Source organism: Ambystoma mexicanum, chromosome 2p (assembly GCF_040938575.1).
Source record: "Ambystoma mexicanum isolate Mex_15411 chromosome 2p, UKY_AmexF1_1, whole genome shotgun sequence".
Lineage (NCBI taxonomy): Eukaryota > Metazoa > Chordata > Amphibia > Caudata > Ambystomatidae > Ambystoma > Ambystoma mexicanum.
Genome location: NC_090923.1, coordinates 1157167459 through 1157179755, shown reverse-complemented (window position 1 = coordinate 1157179755; position 12297 = coordinate 1157167459). Strand labels below are relative to the sequence as shown.

The 12297-nt window shown below is 45.5% G+C and overlaps 1 protein-coding gene across 8 annotated transcripts in view; it reads left to right on the top strand.

Moving 5' to 3' along the window:
* Positions 1-12297, top strand: part of MAGIX (MAGI family member, X-linked) — a 916967-nt gene that overhangs the window by 791234 nt on the left and 113436 nt on the right. For all 8 annotated transcript variants that reach the window (XM_069645279.1, XM_069645280.1, XM_069645282.1 and 5 more), the window contains one exon: positions 9243-9381. In XM_069645279.1, coding sequence (XP_069501380.1) covers positions 9243-9381 — 139 coding nt within the window. The remainder of the gene's footprint in view (positions 1-9242; positions 9382-12297) is intronic.

Genomic DNA, 12297 nt, shown 5'->3' with positions numbered 1-12297 from the left:
GTAGGTGAATCTCTCTGCAAGAATTGGTAGGTTTTGGTCATTCTTTTCCTGTCATGACCCTCCCTCAAGGTAAGCTCCAAGACCACCGGGGAACGAGCTCCAGCTTTACTTATTTCCCTCTGTGAGACCCAGAGTCTGAGTTACAAACATCTAACTGCTCCAATTCCAGAACCCCAAACTTCTTCTTACAGTCCTCAAATGATAAGGGCATATGATCGCAATATAATTGATTGAGTAACAAGGGGCCCTTCTCTTCCTAAGCTGCAAACATTGCTTTGACTATTCTGGCATAAATGTGGGATTCTGCATGATTGGGGAGAGAAGGCCAATGCTTGGCGATATCCCTAGGAGCAAAAACATGTATCCGAGGCACAGAGGTTATTCTGTGAGGAGGTTAACAGATAATTTGGGATGGCACAGGCTTTCCTACTAAGGAACAACTAAGTTCCAAGAGTTAGGGGGGTCACGGCTTGTTCCAAATCATGCCAGAGCTTCATTCCAGTCGCCAAGCTCCAGTCAAAGAGGCTCTCTAATTGTGCAGCTACAACGTACTTCCTCAGGTTGGGTACCCCCAATCCAGCAGGCTGGGATTTCTCAGCATCTCTATGTGTTGTATTCAGGATTTTTATACTCCAGATAAACTTGAACACTTTGCCCTGGAGAGTTTGAAACATCTGATTTGGAATTGTCATATGGAGAGTCCCAAAGATGCATAGGAGTCTAGGCAACAAAAGCTATTTGTCCTATACAGGAGATATCCTGGAGGTTCCAGCGATTCAGATCCTCTTTGCTCACCTGCCATAACTCGGGGATGTTGCCTGGCTGAATATAAGGAATCAACGCTGTGAGGTGAATTGCCAGGTACAACTTTTCATCCACCAAAAGGGGGAATATACTCTCTAACTAGCCTAGATCAACTACCGATAGCTTAATCGTGGGACCCATTGATTCATCTTTATTCACTTTAAAGCCAGAGAAATGCCTGTAACTCATTCAATGCCACAGACAGCAACTCTCTAATCTCACTTATGACCAGAGCTACATCATCGGTGTATAGAGCTATTTTGTGATGGGACTACCCATATTGAACCCCAGAGATCCTTGCATTACCCTGGATCACCATTGCTAAGTATTCAACCACTAATGCAAATATCAACAGGAATGGGGCCTATCCCTGATTCGTGCCTCTTGTGATTCCGAATTGGGGGGGATGTTCTTCCATTCAGCATAATTTTAGTTTTGGGAGAGTGATAATTTGCCAAGATTAATTTTTATAAGATTTGGGCCTAATCGAAATTATTTCAAAACCAAATTTGGATAATCTCAATTAATAGTATTGAACCCTTTGAGCATCAAGGGCCACAATACGGAATCATTGGCCCCAATACATTCCTATTTCCCCACACATTACCCTGTCTTCCTCCCCTGCTACCACTTGTCTATCCTAAACTTTCTATCATACCCGGCAAACATTTATTTACTTCTGTTTCACCTCCCACCTTTTCAACTTTTGAACCATTTAAGGTGCTTTCAGTATAGAGTGCTTGTGAGTTTGGTCCCACATCACATCCTCCACCTTGTTCACTTTGTGTTTCACCTTTTGTATTTGATGGATTATCTCAGAACTAGAGTTCGAGAGATTATTTGTACTGAGTTTAATGTCTGCTTTTAGTTCACAAAGAGTGTGCAGGTCCTGTCTTGTGGTTGGGACATCCGGGAATTCCAATGTGAGGGGCTGCTTATGGACTTGCAGAGGGATTTGAAGAGATTTCTCCCTCTGTAGCTACTGCCCTTGGATGACTGTTTTAATGTCCACAGACAGGGAAGTTTTCTGATTGGAAGCTTGCTTACCCATGTCCATCGTGGAGCACCGTGGATCTGTTACATCCCTTTAGCCCTGCACAATGAGGGCACGTCCCAGCCTCAATGTCTTCCGTATGTACTCTTGCCGAGCCCTAACCAGCATAGTAAATGGGTGGGGATCATGGGAGATGTAGTCCAAGACTTCTGGAGAGCCAAAGGTTGGAGGTTGTGACTACATATTCTAGTTCTGCCCAAACATTCATCAATCATACACTCTGCAATATAGATGTTTGTCTATTTGCCCTTTCCTCTGACCCCAAGCCACTTGTGAGCATTTGCATGGAAGGACCACTGATCATAGAGCTGTTGCATTCTTGGTGTACTTGAGCTGGATTTGTGTTTTTTGGGTTCTGGCAGATGCACCTGATTGGTGTGGCAGGGGAAGCAAAGACATGCTTCACAACTTAGGTGTATTGAAAGGATGGTCCTTATTAAGTTTCTCAAAAGAAACGGGTTGATTAAACACCTTCTGGGTCTATTAAGGGTTCACTGCAAATGATAAAGTGGTTACCTAGTGAAAACAGTGTCAAGAATTAATCAAATCGAGCGCGCTTCAGGCCGGTGTTCCACACAAGTCTGGCATTCTAAATCATAAAGTAAAAACTCCTAATCGTAAAGACCATGCCTCTCACAGGACCCAGTCTACAAATAATGTCCAAAAGGGATTGACCAACTGAAAAGTTCAACTTACACTTTACATGTCCTTTAGCATTCAGGTTACATTCTGCTAATAACACCAAGGTTCCAATAGTGTCCCACACAAGAGTTCTCAAAACCTATTATTAAGAGTGCAGTCCTAGTCTAAGCCAACAGAACAAAAAACAAACAGTCTATGGCAAGACTCCCTCATAAGCTACTTATAGTCTGGACTTCTCAGTCGAGCACTCTGTATTTGCCTCAAAATTCCATTACTTCTGTGAAGTCCGACTCTCACTGGCTGCTTCAAGGAGTGTCACAAGCGGTTCAATGTTCCTTTGCCGAAGTAAATTATTACGTGGTCATTTACTTCATCAAAAGTACCTTGCGTTCCTCACCACTACCACTCCCACCTATATACAACCACATTGTAATTTACTTCAGCAAAACAACGTGATACAGTTACAAGCGTAGCAGCCTTTATTGTTCAGCTTACTCCCTTCTGGGTGGTGCACAAACATATCTATCTCAGTACTGACCACTTAAGAGATGTACTCAGCATTCCTACTCTTAAATGTATCTCAGGTCTTCATGACATGGTCTCCCTGGACCATAGTTTCAGACTTTATCAAAGGTCACTCTAGGACCTTGGCTTTCAAGCTTTACAACTGGTCCCTATCGGACATTGGGCCTCATTACGAGTATGGAGGTAGCCATGCCGTTTTGAGAGGCATTGCTACCCCCATACAGGGGTCCGGGTTCCAGGAAGGAGGAATTACCGGGCCATTCTGACCTTGGAGGGCCCGGTAATTCCCTTTCCTGGAACCCGGACCCGGTACATCCCCATTCCCATTTGAGCCCTGTTAGGGCTCAATGGGAATGGGGAGGATGCTAACAACTGGCCTGTTAATGACAGGCACGTTGTTAGCATCCTGGTCTGCTAGCGGGTCCCGCTAAGGGCGCCTGGTTTTACCAGACGTCCTTTGCGGGACCCGCGAGCAGACCTCGTAATGAGGCAGAAGAGGGATAACGGGGTCGGCAGCTCTACCGGCGCCGTTATCCCTCTACCGCCTTCCTCGTAATGAGGCCCATTGACTTTCAAGCTTTACAACTGTTCCCTCTGGGTCCTTGGGCTCAGGCTTTACATCAGGTCCCTTATCTACAGACTTCAGAACAGTTTTCTCCTAGGCCTTGAATTTCACCGTACTGTAATTAATCAGGAGTAAGACTCAGACACAAGGACATCGTAATGGTTGTTGTAAACTAGTATTAAAGTAAAAGAAGGGTTGCTGAAAGGCCTATCTCACCCTAACACTGAGGGGTTTCCCTACCTCAACGAAACTAAAGGATGTCAGTGTCCGAATGTCCAAAAATATAAAAAGTCTCTGGCCTATGTCCAAAATCCTATCCTGACCCTTACAAGCTAAACCTAAGAAAAGGTGCAAAGAGAAAAAGTCTTTCAACTGACCATCTGTAATATTCTTTAATGTTCCAACATAAAGTTCCAAAAGGTGCACAACTGAACAAATGATTAATGTTCCCCAATGTTTCACAGCCCTCAGAACGATGGGGGAAGGTCTTCCCTTCCCTCGAGTTTTCAGCTTCTCTTCGGCTCTCTACCACAGTTCTTTTCCTTGGCAAAAGACAACTTTCCAATGGAGTGGATGGGATCACTTTCCCCTAGCATCACACACTCAAGGGTTTTTCCTCAACCCTTGACTTACTTCACATTTCTTTACAGTTCACAGTTCTTTTACAACTATTCCACTTAGGGTATGGGTCCCTTCCCCTAGATTTCATGCTCTTAAAATGCGGGTCTCCAGACTTGCATCGACTTTGGCCTGGCTTGCTCTCCTGCTAGGAATCCATGATATTTGCACATTCAGTTTTTGGCCTGGTTTACTCCATCCAGGACTTTGCGATATTTACTTCACATTCAGTTTAGGCCTGGTTTACTCTCCTGCCAGGACCCCACAATATTTGCTTTACATTCAGACTTGCCTGGTATACTTTCCTGCCAGGACTTCACAACAAGTTATTTTTCCTTTCAGGTGCAGGTCACCAGACTTGCCATCACAATGTTCTACACATATATTTGGGTGCGGTTGCCAAACTCGGACAGTGCCTGGTTTATTCCGTTACCAGGACCTTTCACAACGTAGATAGGTTTCAGACTTGCACACTTTACTTGGAAACAGCCTTGTCCATGCCCTTCTCATCAATTGGGCCAGCGACCCTCCACCTTCTCATTTGTTACTTTTACTCTTTGTCACAGAGATTTCCACCGCTTTTGCAGATGCCTTAACTTTCCCCACCTGAAGCGCCCTGGTGTCCCGCTTTTCCTGTTGGGGCACACCGTTTTATTGGCTGCTCTGACGTTCTTGGCATCGTCTTGCGGTTGCTGTGGCTTGCCGGCAGCTTGGTACAGCATTCCGCCCTTTCTCCGCTTCTTGCCTGGTCTTCTGCATCTCCTGACAGCCTCGCACTGCTGTTAACCTCACAACGACAGACCTTTGGCTTCTCGACTTTATCTGGGCAACGTTTCCAGCAGCCTGACAGTGTTGGGCAGAACTCTGCTTGCTTTCCAGCGTCCAACCAACTACACATGCAGCAATGTTCTTTCTGCAGTGTCTCTATGTGACTCTCTCTATTTGCACAGCTGATGGGTATTTTAACGGCCCACTACTATGTAGCTCCCACTAACAACTAGAAAGCAGTGTAGGCTTCTTGGTTCTAGTAATCTTCATCACTCCAGTCTTCTTTCTCATCTCAGTACTTTGGTATAATTTGTCAGCAGGAACGCTGATGCCAGTGTAAGATGCTTGGACGGGTTTAATATCACAATAAGCCACAACAGTCTGTGAACTTGGTGGTTTTTATAAGGTGTGTGCCATGTTTCTTGCAACCAGTCTCTCTCCCTTTCATGAGGGTCCTCTCGCCCCCATATGATACTCCTATCAGGCAGCCACCACGAGGGTCGGGATCAGGTAGTGGCTGCTCTTTCCTGGCCAGATGGGAAGAGAGTTTCCCCAGATAGGGAGTGATGATATCGCTGGATTCATCACAGTAGTCACACAATCTTCAAAGAGTATTTCTCAATCTCCCCCACATTCAGGGTCCTTGTTAGGCAGCTGATATTCTGCCACCCTTCTACCAGCGTTCAAAGTTTACTTTTCTTTCCTGGAGGTTGCTGATGATAAGCCATAGGATGTAGCCTACCTATTGAATTCTGTGAACATGCCCTAATGATTCCTCTATTGGTTAGAAGTTACTGGTTCCATTTCTGGTGCTTTTCCAAGTCCCCGCCATATGGTCTGATTTCTGGGTATTCTATCTTCAGCAGCTTACAGTTCTTCTTGTGGGTAGGAACTACCACATCTTGTGGAGCATAGAAATACTGGGGATCCCTTCTCGTCCACCTTTTGGGAGGCACATTGGGTATTAGCTGGACCAACGAAGTCCCTAGTGGCTCGCTTTCGCCACATAGTGAGATGGGGAGTTTGGGGAACTCACCACAGTGCATTCTCCCACTGAATCCTTCTACTGTCAGAGCATGTCTCCTATCAGCTTGACTCTCTTGATCCCTCTGCCTGTGCTTTTGGTTGTTGAGAGGAAGTCTCCAATGTCTTAAGAGCTGGTGTTGATTGTCTATCACTCTAGATAGGATCTACATGACCCTTTGCCCCTTGTGGTAAGTCAGATATAGGAGACGGACAAGAGGGCATGTTTAACACAACTCTTTATTTGGAATTAAAGCAAACCCCCTCTAAGTCCTACCACTTTGATGTGTTCCCTATGCTAAAAAAAACAACAAACGGGTGCTTGTCAGGATGTTGAACAAATAAACCTTGTCCTCCATCAAAACCTACGATACCCTAATATGTGTCCTACCATGAAAGAAAGAAAGACAATAGTTATGACTTAAAATAGGGTGGTTCTCCTGCTGGGTTCACTAGGTGGTGGGTGGTTTTCTCAGAAGTCTCTTCTGGTACCTGATTTGATGGATCCCATATGAACAAACAAAAAGTTATTTCCAACAAAAGGTCTCTTCCAGCTCTCGCCTGGTGGCTCCAGTGAACAAATAACACACAAAAGAAATGTCTCTTACTATTTAATGAACACAAAACGGCTTTATATGTTAGTCTGAACAGTTCTTGGTTTATGCCCTTCTCAGGGATGTATTGAACCTAATGAGGTCCCCTGATCTGTGCCTGTTGGTCTTTAGCAAACACCACTTTCTCCTTGTTCCTGTACGGATATTCCTGCTATTGGCCCGGGTAGGCCAGGGGCTTGTCTAGCCTGACTTAGGTTCTGTCTGTGGTCATAGTTTATTTCAACCCTTTCTGGGTTCTTCCGATTATTAGCCCCAAGTGGGCTACGGGCCTTGCTTTGGTTATGGTCGCTCTTATGGCTTCTCTTACCTCCTCCTGGGGACTTCTGGTTTTCAGCCCTGTGTGGGCTATTGGCCTGCATGGCTTTGCTTTGGTTGCGGTTTCCCTGTCGGTTTTGCTTACCCCTTCTGAATGTCAGCCCCGAATAGACCTGCTTCACCACCCCCTTTACCCGCTTTCCGTACAACGCTGCGTACCTTCACTCCATGGGTGGGATTCAGTTGTGGAGGCGATGTCTCCTGGTCATGCGCGCACCCACTTCCCGGTCCTAACTCTGGACTTCATGGTCGGCTATTTTGCCTCGGTTCTTTCCTCCTGTCTGAGAGGAGCCGCTGGTACTTCTTCCGTCTCGGAAAGCAGTTTCCTCTCTCAACGGTGCAAGACTTGGTGGGATCTATGCCACCATAGAGTAGATAGCGCTCTGCAGGCTGCTCCGGCTTCCTGCCCACCATGCCAACTGCGTATCTCTCCCATTCAGCTCTTGCTGAAGGGGCAGGACTTCTCTTTTGTGCGGCAGTGCAAGCCGAAGTCTCTCACTCCTCGGCTGGGCTCTCTTTCTCTTGGTCTCCTGATGTATTTTATACCCTCCTTGAAGTGGAGGGAGACATGCCATTGTCTCTGGGTTTCACCATAAGGCTGTCATCGAGGTAAGTCAGAGGCCCAGCCATCCACCTTAAAGGGGCTATCCTGCCCAATTTCCATATACCCAACAAATGCCTGGGACTTAGCACTGAAGGGAGGTGAACGGGAATATCTGCTTCTGCAGTCCTTGTCCAGGGGTGGACCACCCCCAATGGTGTCCTGCTTGCCCTGCCCACTAGGGAGGATATTGTATTGTGGGAACACCTCCCTAGTCCTTAATGGGGTGGCTCCCCTTTGGGAGAAGGAACAAATTCCTTGGATTTGTCACACCCATCACTGGTCGTATTCTCCCAAGGGGATTCCCATGTGGGATGGTGATATAGCCCACATTTGACCCTTTCTCCAACAGGTGTTCAGTTTGGTGTTGTCTGTAACTACTCTTGCAATGGGCTTTAATTAGGTCTTTCAGGGAACCGGGAGGGGGGGGGGGCGGGTAGCCGAAATGGAACGTTATACTTTACATCATCTCTATTGTATTTTAATTTCCAAACCTTCACACAGATACATGGTGTTTTCATAGCACCAGTCCCTGGTTATTTGGGTTTTGCAGTGCTCACTGCTTAAACCTTTGTGAGGCATGGATAGTAATTTAAAGACTTTGGTGGAAGTATGCTTCTTGTGGTGGTGTAGTTGGCTTGTTGCGTGCGAGATTTAGGACCCCTGTCTTGTAAACATATTGTTTTGCAGATTGTTTTCGCCAATGAGTATCTTTTGAAATTGGGTCCTTCCTTTGTTTCCAGCATGGTATTGTCATTCAGCCTAGAAGAAACAGCTGGTCTATAGTCCGTCCTGTTCAGAAGATGTGCTCCTTTATTCACTGGACATCCATTGTTCAGTGTTAATGTCCATTACTAGAGTGAATAGCTTCATATGTGACATTCATTTAGGAGCATTTCGGAAAGGCATAATGTTTCCACTATGACACAGAGTCGCAGAGTTAGGTTTAATTTTACTCAAGACTAACAGATATGGCAGCTGGGTCCCTGTCTCAGGAAGCTGAACCCCCTTTAATCTGTGAGGATTGTATTCAAGAAGAGAAAACCTGGAGTGATTAAGATTACCGGCGAATAAACAATTTTTAGGGTACCTGGAAGAAGAAACAAGCATTGGCAATGCCAACAGTTTGGGTATGTGTGTAGGCATGGGAAAGGCACTGCCGTAGTGGGATTAACTAGCCATTGATGGTAGCAGGTGCGAAATGGTGTGATTACCATGGCACCTAATAGCAGTGCCTGACAAATGCCCAATATATACACACGCCAAAACTGTTGGTTTGCCAGTGCTTGTTTTTAACAGGACTTCAGTGAAGGACACGCAGAGTGCTAATAAATCGAGCAGCTGAAGACATGTTTATTACACCAGTCATTAACTCTCAGAAGACTGCTTTGAAAAAACACTGGCAGGCACTTCAAGTGAAACGTTTGATGGTAAGGCTTGATTAAGGCGAGCTGCCCATGAGAAGGTGTTTTGGGTGGGGAGCAGCAGAAACTGGGCGGGAATGGCCATAGGGATTAAAATGGCCATGAGCAGTCAATGGTTGGGCAAATAAGCAAACAATACCTACAAGCTTTGTGTCCCTCCTCATATGCCTCTTCTCACCATCTGTACTCTAATGCAATAGTCTGGGCTTTTAGCCCAAACTAAAAAGGATGACAGCAGATATCCGAGAAATCTATATTTTACACGCCTCTCTAACCCCTTTTGTCATAGGTGAGCGACCAACTAATGGAGATTAATGGGACTTGCACCGCAGGCATGAGCCATGCAGATGCCGTGGAGCAGATCCGCACCGGTGGCAACAAGATTCATCTGATTTTGAGGAGAGGGAACGGCTATGTGCCTGACTATGGTGAGTTCTTAGAGTGAGTAATTAATGAGCTATTTCTCTGCACATGTGACACTCAGCATCCAACTAGTACCTGCTGCTCTGTTTGATCTGTAAAAGGCTGCGCCCAACCAGTACACTCTCTGCTATTTGTATACTTATTTGTGGAACCATGCATCACATTAATACCAGTAGCCTGCTTCTGACTAATACCTGCACCAAAGATCCATAAACCTTTGCCCCAAGCAACGCTTTCACCCTCACAGGTGAAGCACCCTCTGTACATTCAAGACTTGCTCACTCAGAGTCGTAATATTCTGTCTAAATAGTAAATTGTCCACCAACACAGTAATATCCTCCATACAAGCAATGCCTGTTTCTCCAGAGCTGAAAAACGCTGTGTCCAACCAGTATTTACTCCCATTGAGCTCTAACAACCTGTGTCCATCCAATGATTAGTTCTCATTAGTTGCAAGACTATAATCCTAGCGAATACTTGCTTATTCATGAGCTGTAACACTTTAGGGCTTAATTTCGCTCAACCTCCTATATGGCACATAGAAGACCACATACGAGTAGATGCTTTTCTGTGCATTTTTTACAACTCGTAATGAATACACTGGTAAATGACTCCCACATGTATTTGCATGGTGGGCGACATTTAAATGGATTTCCATGAATCCATGCAAACACCACATGCTCCTTTCTTTTTCAGATGTAGTGAATGGGGGTTGCAGGGCCTGCATTTCGATCTGTGCTGCTGCTCTGCTTTACAAATACATCAAAATAACTGGCGAAACCCTTTACACATGGTTTATCACACGTTTGTTGTTCGCCGCACGCATCCAAACTGACCCCATTATGTGCCCAAAGAGTCCCTGCTCCTACTGCGGCATATCACCCTACTAAAAACGGATACCTGAACACCCTGTGCCTTTTGTGATGTCATTTTCCTTTCTTTGTTTTCATGTCCGGGCATCCATTCTGTAGAAGCTTTCAGTGCATGCATTGCACTGCAGCAAGGGATTTCAGACTATATTACAGCGAGGCTTTCTTAGATTCTGACCCGCCTGGGTCGCGCTTGGAGTGCATTGGGTCCGACCATCTGTAGCCCATCTTGTTTTTCTAAGATGCACTATCCATTTTGGAACTCCATTCCAGGTGGGAGGGTACCTTCCGATGCCCTCCCCTAAAGGACTTTACAGGCGTGGTGTTTGAAAGTAAAAAAGTGAGTAAGCCTTTTCCCACTTTATTTTCAGAGGCATCCCAGCCAGGCGACTTTTTTCCATTGAATTGCCAAACTGAGTGGAGCTCTCAAGTCCTTCACGTGACCCTCTGGTGCATGTGTTACCTGCTTTAGCTGTGGAGGGGCGGCATCAGCCCAAGATTGTCAGTCACACAGAGGGTCCACTCAAGCCTAGCAGCTGGAATAGACCAAAGTTATCAACTCAGCTGAATACATCTGGCCTTGCTGTCAGAATGCTGGGTGGGCCACCACAATTGGATGGGCCGGAATGTATCTGGGAGTCTGTAATTGATTCATCTAATATTTTCTGAACCAAAGCAGAACACATTAATGCTCTCTTATTGTTCAAGTGGTGCATCCCAATTTGACTCCTTACATTGTCTGGATCTGTGGGAGTATGGCAGAGGTCAGGAGGAGCAGGGACCTCAAAATCATGTCTAAGCAAGAAAACTTTAGCTCCGGCTGAGCTTTCTGTGGTGTGCCCCACGCCTTTTCAATATCATTTGTAGTCAACCACTCCATCAAGATAGGGACAATAGACAGCATGACTCATTGGTCCTGGACTTTGGACCAAACATGAAGGAGGTGTGCATCAAAATCCTGCCGGGAAGGGAAGCATTGTCTGACTGTTCCGGCCTAGGGCAGAAAGGTCACCTTCACCTATAGTAGAGTCTGGGTTTTGACCCCTACTTCGCCATGTACAGAGTACCAGACTCTTTACTGGCTACATCGTTCAACAATAAAGAAGACCTTGCCATGGGGTCAGCTCTCTCAGCAAGGATGAGGTCTCCACAGTTTTATGAGGAAGAAACCATGTTCAAGAAATTGCATCAGGTTATGATTACACCTATAATGAAATCCTTTTTAATAATATTATTATGGCGGTCATGTCTCCCTCTCCTCCTGCAAATGGCCCCACACCATCACTGCCTCCACCACCATTCGTGGATTTATCATCCCACTGGCAGACACTATTTTGACCTTGCTAGTGGCCCTTTTCCCAACTAGACCACTCACTAGCCCTTCCTCCATAACTCACAAATCAATACCACTGGGTATTAACAGGCTCTCTTAATGATTGTTCATTGAATCTCCAAGCAGAGTTTAGCAAATGAATAGATATGAGAACCAGAGAAGCCACACATTGGCTCTTTTCTTAGCAACCAAAAAGAAAGAGAAATCAGTGTTCTTCACCAGCTTCAAACGTACAGCGTTTCTTGAGGTTTGGAATAACATGACAATGCTATCAGTTCCTATTCTTCCCGTTCACCTCAGTAACTCCTCCAGATCTTTTTGAAAGAGATGCAGTCAGTAGCATCAACTCTGCAATGACACAGAATTCATATTTACCCATATGTTGGCTGATCAGTGTCTCTAACCCTGCAGAGACGGCCTAACCAGAGAAGATGATTCTGTCACCAGTATTTTTTCTTGGCCTGTCGAACACCCCTCATTAACTCCAATATGCTACCAACCCGGAGGCTCAGTTATACGGGCTGCATTTGGGATTAAGTTATTATGAGTGCCTTTTTTTCCCTTTCAGGAACTTGGATTTGCATTCAGACCATGTACATTAACTGTGATCCGATATCTAAGACTTCCTTGGTTTTAGCGATCCTTTTCCAAACGGTGTTGGGTCCAATATCAGCATATGTCTTAGTGGTGTGTCACGAAGACATGGGGACGCACAACCA